This window comes from Pyrgilauda ruficollis, unplaced genomic scaffold, assembly GCF_017590135.1.
Source record: "Pyrgilauda ruficollis isolate IOZ18807 unplaced genomic scaffold, ASM1759013v1 scaffold31, whole genome shotgun sequence".
Classification (NCBI taxonomy): domain Eukaryota; kingdom Metazoa; phylum Chordata; class Aves; order Passeriformes; family Passeridae; genus Pyrgilauda; species Pyrgilauda ruficollis.
In genome coordinates, this window is record NW_024524489.1 from 5983645 (window position 1) to 6002003 (window position 18359).

Consider the following 18359-nt stretch of genomic DNA (forward strand, 5'->3'; position numbering starts at 1 on the left):
GAAATTACCCACAGCCAGTGTCTGTTCCACACTGAAAGGTGTAAACATGTGGGTCTATCCCACATCAATATTTGTGATAGTTGTGAGACATCAGTGTCGTGATAATGTCACTGGGAGGATGTTACAGAGCCCACAGGCAACTATTCTGTTATCATTTGTTTTGCCATGTTTTCTGAGGTGACTCGAGAAAATGAAGGGTGAGAAATGCTAATTTAGGAGAAGGCAGTAGCTCCCTCAAAACTGATACACAGCATTGATCCTGCCTGGGAAGGAGGAGCAGGTTGAGGTCAATATTACTAGTATTTCTTGAGCAACTGTATCCAAAGAATCAGAAACTGACTAGAAAATATGCAAACGTGAAATCAGATTTTTAGTGCCGTAAAAGTCCTGTTTTTCTCAGTGCCATGTTTTACACAACTCTGAAAATCGATGTCTTGTAGAACAAAACACATTTGTTCTTAGTACCATAACATCATAGACACTTTCATAGTTCCTATAATAGAGTTGTTCAAAAGTGTATGAACTTCTGGCAGCTGTGTTTCCTCTTGTAATGTCATAAGGCAGCAAGTTCTGCTCATGTAGTCTATTAAAAAAAAAAAAAAAAAAAAAAGAAGTCATTTTATCCCTCTTAAGCCTTTGTGGCCTTTTCATCTCAAATGTGTCTCTGCTCATTTATTAGGAAATATGGGAAGCAGAAGTTCCCATGGCATTTACTCTTTATAATTCATAATATAGACATTCTTTATGTGTTTTCCTCGTGGCTTTCTCATTACACCACTGGAGATACCTCAGGAAACTCAGCAGCTGCCTTAGTGGTTTTATCCCGTGATGACACTGGAGTTGACTCAGAGTGTTTGGACCCCGCACAGATTTGCAAGTACACTTACTTGCATGCAACACAGCCCCTCCAGCTGTGACCTCAGACCTTTTCTTCCTCCCCACTTTCTGCATGAGAATACTGAAAGCATATTTTTACACTTAAATTTGAAAGGTGTAAAATAGAACCACTAGGCAGACGGAGTTAAAACTGCTGGGAAGTCCAAAGCCATTTTTTTGATGACTAATAATAGATTATACTGGTGTAAAAAGCAAATTGCAGCATTTGTAAAGGAAACATTTTTTCTGTTTAATGCATGGCAAACAATAATTCACCAACAGAAGTGGGCATTTTTTATGTTTTTTTATGGGATGCTGAAACATTTAAAAGCTTGTCCTCTGGAATCTACTAGTAAAAGATGTTTTGTTAAAAGATAATTCCTGAAGTTGTTTAGATTGTGTTTCTTTAAAATGTTCATTTACTTTGCAATTTGTGCTGATTGGTTGATCTTTTTGGAACTACTTCTTTTCATTTGTGTTTTTAGCGAACTCTTGAGTTCTTGCATTTGAGCTCATTCAGACTGTGAGAAATGGCAGAATGCTGCTTTCTGTTTTGGTTTGGCATTAAAGAAATTGTTTTTAAAAGGTTCCTTTTAAAGACATTTCCATCAGCCTCAGATTTTTTATATATCTGGAGGACCATCTCCTTAAAATCAGTTTCCATCTTCCTCTGCTATCTGTCCTCAAGAGTCTTTTGAAAACATTAATTTTGCTCTGTCAGGATCCTCTGTAAATTCGGAAACCTTAGTTCCACATCACTATGACCTGACATAAACCAACACTGGTGCAGGGAAGTGCAGTCTTGTCCTCAGTTTCTCCTCCCCCTGCCTATGCCCTTTCTTGTGCCCCTTCCCCCTGTTCCAGTGTGAGTGTTCATGCAGCTGTGCAATGAACTGAATCAGAGCACTGGTGTAGCTGAAAAATAACCAGCCCTCCCACTAAATGGTCAGCCTACACCCAAACTGGTTCCCAGAGCCAATCTGCCATGTGGCTCCATGAGTCCCAGTGTCAGGACTTGGGCAGCTGGGCTGAGAGGAACAATCCATTTTGCAGCAAAATAAATCTGTGCCAGACTGGACTGGTCATGAAACTATTGCTGTAAGCTTTAAATCTGCGAGTGACTTAGCCATGGACCCCTTGGACCTGCTCAAAACAGCTTGCAGAATCAGTCATGCTAAGTAAAGCCTTTTTCAAATTCTCATTTTGCTGTTTTGTTCAGAGGGGGCTGCTTCTCTTAGATCCTTAGCAAGCAGGATGCTTGAACCCTGGCTTAATTTAAAGTTAATATTCCCAATAAGTATGTGGTTACATTTCAAGCCCTTAAACCCATTTATTCCCTGTTTGCACAGCATTGATTCCATGACTAGGGCTCCCAGTCGTGACAACAGTGAAGATATTAGTGATGATAATATGCTGCCACAATTACTGTTTGTTTAAGGTGAACATGACAGATGTTCTCCCAGCAGTGGATGATGAAACAGAGCTAAATTCTGACGTCTTTGCTGAAAATGAGGGAGACATGCTGTTCTAGTGCAGACAGTGCCATGTATGTGATCCACCTGTCACAGCACATCAGATGGATCCGTGGAGGGTCAGTGGGTCTGAACAAGCAGGGGCTTTGGACTAAGAGCGTTTGCAGTGATCTGCAACATCTCTGAGGATTAATCAAATTCTACCTCATTTGCAGTCACTTTTTCCATTTTCAAAGTTATTTCATGTTCAAAGTTAAACCAGCGCTGTAATCCTCTAGCAGACCCTGCCCTTGGATAGATGTTCCCTGTATCCTGACATAAGCATCAGCTGCAGGCAGAGGAGGAATGTCACACTCGGCTGTCACCTGTAGCCAGTCCCCCAGCGGTGACAGCCATGCTTTCCGCAGGGACAGCAGCAGGCACTCCATGACACAATCCCTTTCCAGGGTGTTTTTCCTGCTGGAAGGCAGCGAGGATCCCTCTGCTGCAGGTGCTGCTGGTGCCCAAGGAATCCAGCGCTGTTCTCAGCCTCCCGAGCACACAGCAGCGAAGTGCCGATCCCAGCAGCCTTTGGATCCACAGGAACGCCTGATGGGATGCAGATGGAGCACGTTGTGCTGGTTTTCAGCGGCGGGACGGACCCGGTCTCATTAATCACAGGTGATTAATCACCTGTGCTGAGAGTAAATAGGCTCAGCCAAGGCTGGCTGCTCTGTCCCTGCACTGTGTATTTGAATAAAGATAAGGTGCTGGGTAGGCAGATCTGACCCATTCGAGAAATAAAGTACAAATGACCAAATCTTTACAGTTTTTCTCCTTTCTGCTTCAATTGAAATTGCTATTTTTCTCCCTTAATCTTCTCTGAAAAGTGTTTTACATCAGTTCACAATCAAAATAAGTCCTTAAGGGATTATTTAACAGCTGAATTAAGTTGAAATTACTAGATTTTGAGCTAGCATTAGAGTGTAGAAGTAAATGTCTTCACTTCTCCCCACTTCATAGCAAAGTTATTTTTTATGAAGATTGTTTTATCTGAGAACATATTTCCTTTAGGCACCCCGGTTTTATAGCATTCTATTTGTGATTTAATGCACATGCATGTGTGTTACTCTTATAGTGGAACCAGAGGAAAAAAAAGGAAATCTGTCCATCTGCAATAGTTTAGTGGGAAAGAGCTATTGTTTTCCAGGTTTTTTTCAGCCCATGGAAGATTGTTTTTTTTCCTATCTAGTTGTTAGCAGAGGAAGGCAGGGAGTTGAGTGCTCCATGCGAGGAACACTGACACTAGTATGTACAAGCTCAATTGTGTGACTAATTATCTAGAAAGACCCTATGAAACAACAGCTGGAGAAGATTAAAGCAGGTGGGTTTGTGTCTTGAAGAGTCCCCCTCCTGCCAAAAACCAGTACAGTGTGGAGTTATCTTTCCTGGCATGGGTTCAGGAAAAATATCTCTCCTCCACTTCCTACACCTGAGATCTTGCTATGAAAGGCTACAGGTTGCTTATTCCTCTTTTCAATAGACTGAGTCACAACTTCCAAGGGTAGGAGCCGACAGGAGGAGCTCAAAGGTGGAATGTTTGTGCAGGAATTGGGCGCAGGCAGCTTCTCTGCTTGTGAGCATTTTGCAGGAGGCAAAAGAAGACATCTCTGGAAGAGGAAAACAAAGTTTTGTTTTAGAGAGCTGATAGTTTTATTGCCTCTTTTGCTGCCAGGATAAGCTGCTGGCATGAACAGCAAAGTTCTATTGAAGTGCATGGAGCTGTGCCAGGTAAAGCCAGCCTAAGATCAGACCCTCAGATATGTAGTCAGAATGCCTTCCCTGATGTCAGGTGCCCTGAAAATGTGTGACAAAACTTCTGCCAAGTCTGTTACTCCAAGTGGCTCTCTTAAAAAGTTTGTTCCTCCAAAGAAATTATGAGCTACTGCATTTTATTATCTCTCTCTCTTGCCTTCTTTTTGTATTTTTCTTTCAGTAACCATATTAATTTTGAGCTATAAAGCTTTCTAAAAGCCTGCATAAATTAATGAGCTTAAGCCAGCAGTATGCAATGATGCATGTCACATAAAAATATAATCAGCATTTTTCCCAGAATTGCCAACACCTTAGAACTTTGCAGTAAACCAAATATTTTTGAAGTGGTGCAACCAAATGAAAACTCTAAATTTGCCAGCAGAAGGTGGATTGCTGATGCAGTAAATCTGCTATTCCTGTGCCATCCAGGCAATTATTCCTTTATTTCAGAAAAATCCCCATAAACCACCTGTGTGTGTTCCTGGCAGAGTGAAGATAACATGTGAATTTTGGGAATTGTTTATCATTCACTTTTCTCTCCTTCTGTCCCTTCTTAATTTAGCCAATAAGAAGATATGGAGTACTTAATAAAGTTGTTCTCAACCTCAGCTGAATACTCCAGAGCATTAGTGTACTTAGTTTTAAATAGAGGAGTGTCGGTATTCCATGTCCAGGCTGGTTTTTTCCAAACATATGCTGTGTTGTGGTTTACATATTTCATGGAATGTAACTCTGGATATGCTGCATGCTGTGCCATAAGCTCTTTGCATAGACTGTAAATCCTCAAGGATTTTGCAAAGTAAGAATTTTGGTAACTCATATTTACTGTCTAGGGACCTGATCCTCTAATTAGTCCCATGCAGGTAAATTCTTACACTTACATAGATGCAGCCGTATTCTTGTAGCTCAAGGGTCTGCTTGGCAGATTTTCACTCAATAAATATTAAAGGATGCAAGATCCCAGCCTCAGGAATCAAAGAAAATGCTTTCTAAGTGTGGTGCTTTTAGTTAAACATCCCACAGTGAATTTGGATTAAGACCTGATTCTAAACTGAATTCATCACTCTTAATCTGCAGTGTGGGGGAAAATCAGTCCAGTGAGACAAAAATAAACATTTTGCTCAGATCTGCCTCCTTATCTGATGTTGGAATGTCCCATAAAAGAATGGAAAAGAGTGTTGAAATACAGCTACAAATTTTAATGGTTTTATTGCTCTTATTGGGACAGCATATAAGAAGTCTGCATATATGATGTGTGTCTGTGGTCTTTGACCACAAAACTTAACATGAGAAAGGAAAGTGTTGACATTTGGTAAAGAAATAGGTTCCTCCCAGCCACCCACCCACAAATACAGTGCGTGTAGCAATTGTCTCCTAATGTGCTTTTTTTCCCTCCAGATATATGTGAGTGCTCTGATCTTTTATTTGGCTCTTTAATGCATCCCTGCAAATGAAATTAGTATTCTGGGATATTGCTAAAACATCCAAGTGGCTCTTTTGCATCAGCACTGGCTGGCTTGAAATGAGCTCCACGGGGAGCCTTGAAAAGGGGGATCTCACATCACAAACCTTTTGAGGATGTAGAATCAGGAAAGGAAGATTAGAAAAGGAAGAGGTGTTTGACTTTTGGGGGGGGTTGCCTGAACCTCCTCTTTCAGCTCTAAAGTTCCCTTAGCTGGAGCCTAAATTTCCAGCGCCAAAAATAAGTGAAGACAAAACTGTTCGACTGTGGGTCCTGCGCATATGGTTTGATAAATGGCAAACAGCACAGCCTGGAATGCTGCGTGGCTCACACTGCGTTTCCAGCTCTGTGGTAAACACATGAATAGAAAGGAGAAGGCAGCAAATCTTAAACTGCACTCGCCGAGAACATCTGCGTTTATGAAAAGCTTTCCCTAATTGAAAATCTAGTAGTTTCAAATGCTTTCCAACTGAGAGTTTGGAAACTAGCTCAGGGGCTGCTAAGATAGCAAGAAACAGCAGTGGCTTTGAGCGCCGAGTTCAGGTTACTCCCCCACCCTCCTCCTCATAACTTGGATGTTGAGGAGGTGCTAATAACATCTTTACAATTTCTAACAAGGGAAAAATTCTCTCTTTAGACTACAGCCACGTTATTCTGTAATTCTCTAACTCCCTGTCCTTACCATCATCTCCCCTTCCCTTCTCCTCCTCCTCAATACTTCCTCCTGTTTCTTTGAGATCTACTACACCAAAAATATTTTTGGAAATACCACAGACTATTGTTTTTATTAGTGACTGGAAAGCTTTGTAGTAGTATGCTTTTGTGTTTCATTTGTTTTCCTTGCTCTGGCACAGCTGTTTTTGCTTTAGCAGCATTAGGGAGATAGTTAAACTATTTGTGGCCTTTTCTAACCCAGCAGATCTCTTCCACTGAGTGCTTTAAACTGAGTGACTGAGACTGCAAGTAACAGGTTGTCTGCGTGGGCAGTTTTGTTTATAAAGTTACAAATGCACTGGTTTTATGAGATCTTATAATTTGTTCAAGCAAAACACCGAACACTGTGAAGCAAGTCCCAGTTTCCCTGTAAATTTCCCAGCCAGAACACTGGCAGAACCTTGACTCTGGAGGACACAGAACAAATGAAGTAGTAGATCTTGTTCAACCCTACACATGTTCAGAAATAATAATGTAGAAAGAGATTCATGTAGGTGTGCTGATCCCCACTTCAGGCAAGAGGGAAAGGGAAGAAAAGCCAGAGCAGGTGGGGGCAGAATGTGGTCTGAGGACAAATCTGCCAAAGGTGGCATGTAGCTGCTACAAATGCCTTGCTGGCCACTGGGATTACACAGAGTGAGATGGGGAATTAGGAAGCGGGCATCCACTCAGAGAATGACGGCAGCGGAAAGGGGTCAATGAAGAATGTAGCCAATGAAATGTAAAGTAAAGTGAAAACATAAATGGAGAGTGAAAATATAATATGTTTGCAAAGGTAAAGGGAAAAGAGGGAATGAGTTGCACTGGAAGTTTCAGTGTTTGTGTCTGGTGACATAATGTAAGTGATATTGAGAGTATGGGCTGATGAACAGCAGGAAAATGAAAGTTAAGAGTGTAACTGTGTCCTGCTAACTCCCAGACTTACCACCACCTCTGCTGGGCAGACACAAGCTGCTGAGCAGTGATTGGGGTTAGAGCCTCCATCTGCCTAGTGGTGGCTTGGCAGTTTTGTTTCTGCCAAGGTCAGGCAGCTGATGGACCTGGCTCGATTTGGCTGTGTGAACTTGAGCTGGCACTGGGCAGGCATGTGGGTATGGAGAGGGTGGCACCCTGCCTGTCAGCACCCCACAGCAGTGCAAAAGCAGCACCTAGATCAGCTCACTGATTAGAGATAATGCAGGTGGAATGGTGAAAGGACATATTGTATCTCCTACTACATGTAGAAGTCATGCAGAATGTGTTTCTTGCCTCTTTATGTGATGGGTTGGGAAGCAGTTGCACTTGTCAGAAATCCACTCCTTTGTGGCAATGCAAAAGAGATGGCCGAAATGTCTTTTCAAGCACATTTTTCTCTGCTGTTTTTTTGTCTTTTTCCTTCATTAAAAATAATTGTTTTCAACTCTCCTGTCAGTTTTCCTGGGGTCCCATCTGTGGATCCATGGCTAAATGAGGCCAGGGACAATGCAGAGATAATAGTCGGTTACCTTGAGAAAGAACATACTCGATTTCCATGGCCTGTCTGCACTACTTCTCTGTAGCTGTGTGTCATCTAGCAGGCTTTATTTAGCACAAAAAAGTCCAGGGAATTGTCCACATGTCTATCCCCAGACAGGGACTGTTTCTGTCCATTGGAAGGCACCTCACAAGTACAGGAGTATCAGCCGTCCATCCTACAGTGCCATAATAATCAGTGTAGTTGCATTTAGCTCATTCCATGTTTTCCTTCTCAGTCAAATAGCAGCATTTACATTTCAGCCAAACTGTTGCCCCCAGCCCTGATTCTTGCCTGTGACTTGACTCCAGGTGTGATCTTTGCACTGACTTTTCTCCTGACTGGCTCGTTTCAGGGCTCCAAAGAGTGCGTCAGCTGGAGAAAAACACAAGGTACTTCAGACGAAAACTGCATGAAATGGGCTTCATCATTTACGGCAATGATGATTCTCCTGTTGTTCCCTTGCTCCTTTATATGCCTGGCAAGATAGGGTAAGTACTGAAAAAACCTTGCTGGCAAAAGAAGCACTATTCAAGTTTATGGGTTATGTGGTACACACTGCAGAAGAGGATGTTCTCTGTGGTAGGTGCTTCCCAGGAGAAACATACACTGTAGTTTGAATTCTTCATTTAGTTCTGTTTTCTTTCGCCCCTAGGTTTAATTTTGAGCTGTTCCAGATGTCAGAATTTTAAATTGTTTTTTCTCTTTTCCTTTTTTAACATGGTCTGGAATAACACTTTTGATAACATTTTGAATTTGAATTTTTTTGTGTTTGAATTTGTAATTATTAAAGGACACATTGCCATGGTTGTATGAACTGGTTTTGAAGGATGCTTTTTTTTCCCCATCTGATCTTTGAATGGTCTTTGCATGTTTTACCATTCAGTTCATCTCAGGCAGCACTTGTGCACTGACTTGGACACAGAGACCAGAAGTCAGCAGTAGCATGATGTGAGTGTTGAGCTGTAGGGAGTATTTGCAGGTAGCTTAGGGTGGCTGTGGGCTTTAGGTCTCATACATGCCACACAAGCCTTCCTAACTAGCAGATCAATTGTGAGAGCAAATAAACCATCACACAGATTGGTTTATTCCTGTTGGTGTTCAGGAACTAAGAATTTATACCTTCCATAAGCCCAACCTCTTCCATCCTTAGGGACTGTGAGTGCCCACATGGTTTGATTTGTACTCAGAGACTTTCATTGACATAAATGAATCCTGTCTACCTGCAGAGCCCTCTGTGCCATCACATTTCTAGTATTTGACACCCACTTGCCTTCATGAGCTGCTAAGCAGCAAAGAATCTCAGTCCTGCCGGTAGAATTCTGGCTTTTATGGAAATCAGTGGGAATAGTCAATCAATTGAAAACAGGATTTTACCTGTTGTTGCATTATAAGTGAATGTTTTCTCTCTGTGTTCAGTTTATTGGGGATAATTTATTTTTGATTTTTCTCCTTCTACTTTTTCTCTCCTTAGGGCTTTTGCAAGACGCATGTTAGAGAAGAACATCGGGGTGGTCGTGGTTGGGTTTCCAGCTACTCCCATCACAGAATCCAGGGCTCGGTTTTGCGTGTCAGCTGCGCATACACGGGAGATGTTAGACACGGTGAGTGCAGCAGATGTCCTGCCCAAATTAACTTCAGGTGCAAAGCAGGCTGGGAGAAGCTGGGCCTCTGTTACTTTGAATCTCAATAATTCATTTTTACGTTTGTTTTTGTGGCCTTGGCGCTTGATCTTTAAAGGCATTTGAGCCATATACATTTTATTTTCTAAAATAAGTTATGAGACAGTTAACTTATGTTATTCTATTCTTCTATTTCTAATAATGACCAAATCTGTCATCACTAATAAAAGCCTACATTAGAAGCACAGCAAGACAAAAGTTAAATGCTACATCAAAACTATCAGAGTAGGAAACCTGGAACTATATGGAAATAATTAAAAATCAACTTTTCCATACCCATAGTTCCATTCCGTATTTCCATGTGTTTCTTGAACTGCAGAAGTACAGTGGACAGCCTTGGGGGTACAGGTGGAAATTGCTAACAGTTTTGGAACTGTTTGAACCTAATCAAGTTTAATTGGTGCTGTCTGGAAAGTCTCAGTTCTGTATCTTTCTCTGATATCAGAAATACCATTAAGAGTGTGTTGAGACTTCCATCATAAAACTCTGTTCCAACATGGAAATATGTTTAAAATAAACTCTTTGAAATGTTTAATTTCCTTTTTTTGCCGAAGGTGTTTTTGGCCTGGCTTGAGATACGTTCTTTCATTCTCAGAATAAGCCAACTTAGAGGAATGAAGCAAAGAGGCTTAACAATAAATTTCAGGCTTTGCTTTTCCTCTCTTTGCACGAGTGTTGATGGTCAAAGCAAAAATCCTTGAACATGGAAAGGCATTTGGGTTAAATGTGCCACTGGTTCATGCAGACAAGCACTAGGGCCTGCAGAGAGCTCCTGAATTTCCTTTTGCATCCTGAGGTAGGTGTGGATGTGGGGGCTGGAGCCCTGCCCTGCTGAGCAGCTCCCATACCAGTGTGGGTGGCTTTAAAACAACATCCAAAACCCGCTTTGTGTGTGTGCGGTGTAAAATTCCTGCTGCTTTTAAAGGTTCAGTAGTTATTAACAAGGTACAATACCGAGGTAGTATTTCTTAGAACAGAGCATAGCTACGTTGTTGTGCTGGTCCTTACCAGCTTTTGCTGTTTGAGGATTTTGGCTTATGGTACTGGTAACAGGCAGTGAAGATGATCTGAAGATTTATCCCCTGAGGTTGCTGCTTTGATTTTCTTCCTTTCTCCCCACCCCCAAATGTCAAGCCCACCTCATTCTTGGGCCATCATTGTGCATTCCCTTCCTGCTACCTGCACCTTGCTGCTCTCAGGGAAGGTCTGGCACTCCCCAGGCATCACTGAGCATGCTGTGCTTTTGCCACAGTGCTTGTGGCACTCTTAGGGCATGGGGGAATGGAAATGCCCTGAGTTTAATTACTTGCAGAAAGAAAGCTTTTAGGACAAAATACTTTGTGACTGTGCCTAAACCCAGGGTAACAACAGGTAACAAGCACAATGAAAACATTTCCCCTTTTGTATCTCAGCCTGGAACTAAAGAGAAAAGATCCATGAAAGGGCAAGCTCCCAAGAATAACTTCCTTAATGACCTGGAAGCTATCTTTCTGCTTAAAGCATTACCAAATTACTTCTTTTTGTTCTAAATTACTTTTTGTTTATGAGCTTGTTTTAGTGGCTTAACAGAAACAGGCTTAAAATCAAAGTTGCTGTTTCCTTCTTTGATGCCAAAAAGTTGGCTGCTCTTGAATGGGGGTCAGATGCTGCAAAACACTGAGCTGCTTCCCCGTGGTACAGAGTTCCTTGGCTACTTTTTGATTCCACTGAGAGCTGGGGATGCAGCTCAGCAAATTGCATTGCAGTATTAATGAACAAAAATTTGCCCCTATTATATATAAAATAATGTAATTCACCAAAATTATCTTAAACTATTCTAACTATTTATGCTGACTCTGCTCAGCACTGTGAGCTGAGTTCTGCCTAAGAAAATGCATTGGCAACTCCAGTCTTTGGGAGCTACAGAGGAATAGTGAAGTACAGCCTCACATGTTTCTTTTGCACATGCAAAGATAATTTTTATCTTGGTTGTTACCTCTCTGTACTTTTGGAAAAAATAATTTTTTTCATCTGTGCTCAATTAATGTACTTACTAATAAACCATAACCTGCTGAAGGAGTAAATTCCTTTCTCATGGATGCTGTTGTACATCTACAACTGCACTGATGTTCACTGTTGTAGACTGAATGCAAAATTTTCCCATTTGTCCTTTAAACTTTAATTGATTTTTTTATAATCTTCTTGTTCTGCAGTGAAGTAAAAGTTAGTAGAAGTTCATTTCTTTTCCAATAGAATTGACAAAGTATCATGGTTTTACAGGTTTTGAATGCTCTGGATGAATTGGGTGATTTTCTACATCTGAAATATTCCCGGTATTCCAAGTCATCTCATCCTGAACTGTATGAAGAATCTAGGCTTGAACTTGAAGATTAAGTTTTCCACCCATGAAAAGAACATTATGATGCTATGAAAGGGCGGAAAACCTGAAAACTAAACAATACAAATGCATTTCTTCCCTTCTAAGGACAATTTTTATTTCTCAGTTAATTGAAAGGAGGGGAAGCTCAGGTGTTGCATCACGTTGTATCAAACTTCTGTATTCAAGAGACTGAAATATTGATACAGATTTGCCTCCCCAGGAGATCTGTCCTTCTTAAGGTATTTTTGATGCAGAATGAATGCATCCATTGATCCAGTTGCTAACCTACAGCTTTTGATATGGCCCTTTTTTATGAAGAGGCTTCAGATAGTCTTAATTGTGACTGAAATAATAAAGTTTTAAAAGTTAATAGATTCCAGTGTAATATAGCTGAGCTTCATCAGTGAGACTGATTTGTTAAAGAGCATAAATGGACACGCCGGTGAGGACTGCTACAAAAGAATGAGCAGAAAGTGACTTCTTTAACTAAGTTGCACTATCATGCATTTCTCCAAGGACAGAAGGTGTTAGGAAAAGGCTAATGCTGAGAACAAGAAAAGTAGCCTGATGAGATCATGTATTTCTGACAGCAGGTTATGGGAAAGGGAAAATTCCTCCTCTCCACAGACCTTTTCTCGGTCACCTAAATGCACTCTAAACTTTGAATTGTACAAAAATTTGGGCTTAAACATAGACAGAAATGCTTTTCTGCCCACTCATTTGACCTACAGCCTGTCACATCTTACCACTACCTAAGTTCTTCAGCGGGCTTGCTCCCTTTTTGTGGGGCAGTAGTAAATAATTTTAATAAACATTTAACTTTCCCATAAAAACCTTGATCAAAACAGTCAGATACTTGCAGTTCACAAACTGCAGATGACATTTATGGGCTCATTCCTAAGTTTCTTGAACTACTTATGGGCCTCATAAATTCACTAACAAGTACATAATGCTGAAGCTGTTTGTTATGCAGAATGTGAAGTTCAAGGTACCGTAAGCAGTTCTGCCACCTGCTAAACAGGAAACTTACCATTTCTATCCATGCTACAATCATCCATGAAATAACATTTCTTGAAATATTTTTGTCTGTTTTATGCATGTCAGGGGTTGTTCTGTCCAGGGGGTTTTTTTGAGTCTTTTGTTTTTCAGATAATTATTGTATCTTCTGAAGAGGAAGATGCCTTTGTCCCCTTGTCCGCTCACTGCCCGAGTGACAAATGCTCAAGGCTACCTGAAGGAATTTTTCCAGCCAGCAGTTTCCCTGCAATGCCAACAGCCACAAGCATCAGGGTTGTGTGGGCTGAGTTGCTGGAAGGAGATTGAAGGCTTTTTCCTTTTTTTTTTTTTCTTCCCCCAGCATTGAAAAGCAGTTCTGCAGCTTTAAGAATGAACTCCAAACAATTCCACGCTATCAAATGTCATTGTAAACACATCAGATGAGAGATGTTTAGCTTTCTGTTGCACAGATGTACCACACTTTCATGTTCTCTTGAAAGCTGTGGTGTAAACTTAACCCACAGCTGCAATATTAGATTTAAGAACAGAACAATTAAATTGCAGAGTACCAATTACACTATATTACTCCCTGCTTGTTAAAGCAGCTTTCAGGATATAACAAGGCTGACTGATTATGAGGGCCCATTTTTTGTTAGATTGTTGTTGTTGTTGTTATTGTGCAAGTTAATAAAAATCCAGTGGTGCTATAACTTTAAGAATTGATTACAACACATTCCGTAATACCAAATGTCAGCTTTAGGAAATATTTGTCAAGGGCTGGGGGAGGACTAAGTGGTGTGTCATGTGATTCTTCACTGTGGTAGATGGACTTGAAAAGCATTGCAGAGGTTCAGGGGAGCTATGTTTGTGGATAAGAGCAAACTCACTGTATAAATATTTAAATACTCAAGCACAGGACAAGGAGAAATTAGGAAACACAAATTTGTCTTTGAGTAACTTGGCAGGTTGTGGTGCACAGCTTTGTTACATGCAGGGTGAGTGCACTTACTGTGAAAGGAGGTGGGTTGAGAAATTTCTTCAACCTGTTCCTTGAGGAAAAGTACTGGATTTGATATATTGCTCTTTGATCTCTATTGCTGAACTTCTGCAGCCAGATCCTCAGTTGACTTCTGACCTTCCATTTTGGGATATTCAGCCACAGTTTGCATTTCAGCAAACATTAATACGTGTACTGTTGCAGGCAGCACACTATTTCCCTCACAAAGAGGCCTGAGACTGATTAAACTACAGAGTGATCACTTTCTGTACCCCAATAGGGGAATGTTTGCAGCCTAAAGCTGAATTCTTCCTGCCCTCAGAACATTACTCTCACTCATATTAAGGAGACAGGACAGTTATTTTTTAGAGACTGTCAGTTGATTTATTATGTGCTCTCTTCTGATTTCTTCCACCCCCTGCACACTAGAGAAAGTACAGACTGACTATCCCTGGGCTTGGGAACAGTTAGGGAGAAATCTCTGCTCCACTCGTGCAGTAATAAAACTCCCGGGACCTTCAGTCTTCTAGATTTTCCCCATGAGTTTATAGTCTGCCACTAGCTTTTTTAACAATGTGGAGTTTTTCCTGGCTTACTTCAGTTTTTATAGATTTTGGAGCATTTGAAGACTCTATTTTAGCTGGTGTCTGAAAAAATCTGATAGAGTACCCATTAGGGAATTTGCACCTCTAGCACAGGATCACATATTTCCTAGAATGTGCTCCCTCTTCAGGCACATGTTCTTGGAAAACATAGTTCCCTCTAATTTCTTCAGAAGGTTTTGAAGAGCTGCCTTCCATAAATTAAAAAAAAAAAAAAAAAAAGCTCAAGTTGTTATGGATACATTAAGTATAACTACACTAACTTTTTGTGAGCAAGCTGCATCCTGTCATCTTATGTAAAATCTTGATTGACCTTTGTGGTATGGGAAAACCCTTGAGTTTCTGTTTGACAGAGAAACTGAATTGTTTGCCCTTTCCTGCACCTTTATCCTTCCTCATCCTTTAGGAAGTCTTCATCTCCTGAGCTTATCAAACTTGTCAAGGTGGTTCTCCCCTCCACTTCTGTCTTTTTCTATTGTTCTCTCTGTTCTGCTGTTCTCTGTTGGGGAAAACACACAGGCAGCTGCAGTGGACCTGAGTGCAACACTTGGCTTTCTGGGCATAGCCTCACTGCCTGCTTTTCCTGGTGTTCTCATCAGTCTTGCAGGCTTTTATCTTTCCTTTTCAAGTAAAAAAAGTTTTCTGTGGATTGTGATCAATTCCTATGATGAACCAAGTCTGAACTGCCCAAGCTGTTGAACCAAGAACGGGCTTGTTCTGTCATTTATGCAAGTGTGGATCAGGTTAAGCCTTGCTTTGAAGTCAACACTGTTGGTTTAAAACTAGTGCAATTAATTACTAGTACAATTTACAACTAGTACTATTTGAAAATGGTACAACTGTGAGAGGAGCCTGTCAGTGTGAGGTGAGCTGCCTGCATTTGTTTCAGAGGGGTTTGAACACTGGTGTCTCTGGACTGTTTCACAGCTGCTGCTCTTCACAGGGGACCAAGATATGAAGTGGATCTATTTAAGGTAGGATTTCAGCTGGGTTTTATTTTCTTTTTTTTTTTTTTTCCAAAATGTTTGGTTGAATGTGTGTTGCATATTTCCCTGTCCTGCTGAGACAGGGAACAAAGTCGTGATGTAAGAAAAGCAGTCTGTACTAAAGGTGTTTATGTACTTTCAAGCCTACTTTGAAATCCAATAGAGGTTCTCTAATATATGATCTGCTTTTTGTTTGTGCATGAAGTTTAACTACTCTTCAATTTAAAACATAGATCAGGACCAAATTTTAAAGAAACCATGCTACCAGCTGAGAAATGGCAGATGCCATGCCATGATTGGCAGCTGAACATTCAAGCCTCCAGATGCCTTCAAAAACATCATCTAGGTGTTTCCCTCATTTACTCACATATCCAGGGTGGTTTGTGCTCCCTGCAGATCAATCACAAGATAATGAGAACTCTCTTTATCCATTTCAGAGGCAGAGCTTCAAGCTTGTCAAGCTGGTCCCAAAACCACCATCCACCTGACCACACAAAATAATAGTTCAGCACCATTGGAACAGGAGTCAGGGGTCTGAGTCAGGCTGGCTGCCCAGCACTTCCTAAAGAGGGGAGTGTGTTTCCACCTATGCAGCATGTCATTGACAAGTGGTATAAGGAAGCAAAGTTAAATCCACTTACGTCACATGCTAACCAAATGAAAAGTGCAAGTGTAGTGGCAGAGGATCTGGAGAGATGTGGTAGACCTGGAGACTTGGACTAGATCCAGTTGTGTACAGGGACTTTTTGTCCTGTACACAATGCTTTTTGTGCAAGCATTACAGGAGTTGTTAAATCTTTTTAACCAGCTAGGTTAAAAAGCTAGGAATAGTGGAAAACGTGTTCTTTAGTATCAAAATAGCGACTTTGAAGGAGGCAAACAGAGACATCCCACCACCTGTGTTGCTCCAGTTCGTTTATGTAGAGAAGGAAGGGTAGATAGGCAGCCATAGCAGGTGACCCTGCCACTTGGTACTCTATTCATAGAACCTTTTCAGAGAGTCACTTCTGCCAGATGCTGCCAGATGCTAGGGCCCAAAACTATTAACTGTTATCAATATACCTGAATTCCACAGCTTGTGCTGCAGGGATGGCCAGGGTTGCTTGAGCCATCAGCTGTGCCAAGCTGTGCTGTAGGTGATGCAGGAAATTACTAGGAGATTGTTTTAGTGACAAGAGTGCACAGAATCACTGATGGCTGGAATGCCTTTATTGGGCATCACTGCTGCTGGTAGTGCCTGTGCTGATGTGACAGCTGCCTGTGCTGCTCTGCCAGGCATACCTGACTGGCTCCAGGACAGGCATGGCAGTCTGTCCTCATCTTTGCCGATGCAGGGCTTGGGCTGTAGGTCGCTCCAGCAGATGAGCTTCTCTCTGACAATTCAGCTGAACCAGAAGCCAGGAAAGCAGGACTCTGTAGGAAGTCTAGAAAACCAGTTGTCACAAGTCAAGTACTTGTAGTAACAGAGAAATGCTGATGTGTGTGATGGAGCAATGGTGCTTTGCTATTGTTTCCATTGAAATTGTCTCAAGGAATTTGCTATGGACATGAGCTGACTCTGCTATCCTGTGGGTGGACCAGAATATTTGCGTCTTCCAGTTCCTGGAGCTCAGAACTGATCACTCACACCACGATGTGCCATCAAGTTTGTTGCCCTGATCTTTGGCATCTCTGTCTCACCAGTTCAGAGCACAGCATGGAGGGGCCTGCTGGGTTCTGACAAGAACTCACATGGTCTGGGACCCAGCAGTGAGTGAGTGTTCCTTGGCACACAGCAGTGCTGAAGTGTTCCTTGGCACAGGCTGCTTTTGGGGTGCCGAGATAGCGTCATCTGAAGTGGGTTCCTTGTCCCTTTACCTCTCAAGGAGCTGTTCTGGAATGCTCACAGAAGTGATGAAATCACTGGGGACGTTTCAAAAGCAGAGCTTCTCCTGAGTGTTTCCTGGAGCTTGCTCTGACACAAGGATTGTGTCCTCTTGTGTCCTGCTCTCCCCTTGTTGTTACCGCACTAACCTTGTGATGTCGTGGCTTCCTTGAACACTCAGGGGAAACTGAACGTTCTCAAAGAATGACACAACAGATTCAAAGGAGAAGAAGGAAAGGAAAGGCTGAAAAGCCTCATTCTCTGCTCCTCCTCTAACAAACTGGGTGCAATTACTAATAAACCCCCAAAACATGCTACTGGAACTGGGACACAGGGTAGGACGAAGAAACCATAAACCAAACTTACCTTGAACAGACTCCAATACCTTTGTAAACTCCCTATAAGTCATTCTCACCAAGCCCAGCACAATAGCTATTCTAATTTGTGCCACTCTACTCTAAAAACTGCATGTTAGGGACAATACTGGAGCTATTTCTGGATAAGAAAATAATCCTAGGGACCAGAAAGGTATTAAAACCTCAGAAAAGCCTAGAGACCAGAACCACATGAAGGCTTCCACCCTGAGAGACATTACAAATTCAAGCAACATGGCTACTAACTACTTTATCCCAATACAGAGTAAGCACAACTAAAATGCAACCAGAACAGGTTTTTTCCACTTTCTCGAGGCGCACGTTGGGCGCCAAAAATTGTATTTGTCCTGGTTTAGGGCAATTTGGGGAGAAAAACCTCTGAAGGGGTTTCCTCTAGAAAAACAAATTTAAGTGCCCCCCTCCCCCAGCTGGTTTGGGAAAATTATTTCCTTGGAGAAAAGTGGAGAAAACTGTTTATTTAACATGCAAAGCATTCACCAGCACAAAAAAATGAGCAATATTAAACAATATAACTTCTTGCTGCTCCAAAGAGGTGACAAACTCATAAAGTCCCCTCCATGGGCTGTGGCTCGGCTCACTCAGTCTCTGATCAGTCCCTCTGGCTCTGGAAGTGGCATGGCCCAGGCCTGGCTCGGTGGCCACAGGTTGAGCTGCCGGTGCTCTTCTGG

The 18359-nt window shown here is 41.7% G+C and overlaps 1 protein-coding gene across 1 annotated transcript in view; it reads left to right on the plus strand.

Annotated features, from left to right (window-relative positions):
- The window catches only part of SPTLC3 (serine palmitoyltransferase long chain base subunit 3), a 78479-nt gene extending 66268 nt beyond the window's left edge, over positions 1 to 12211 (plus strand). Inside the window, exons 10-12 of the mRNA XM_041474051.1 lie at positions 8166 to 8301; positions 9285 to 9414; positions 11752 to 12211. Coding sequence (XP_041329985.1) covers positions 8166 to 8301; positions 9285 to 9414; positions 11752 to 11865 — 380 coding nt within the window. The 3' untranslated portion in view covers positions 11866 to 12211. The remainder of the gene's footprint in view (positions 1 to 8165; positions 8302 to 9284; positions 9415 to 11751) is intronic.
- The last annotated feature ends 6148 nt before the right edge of the window (positions 12212 to 18359 follow it).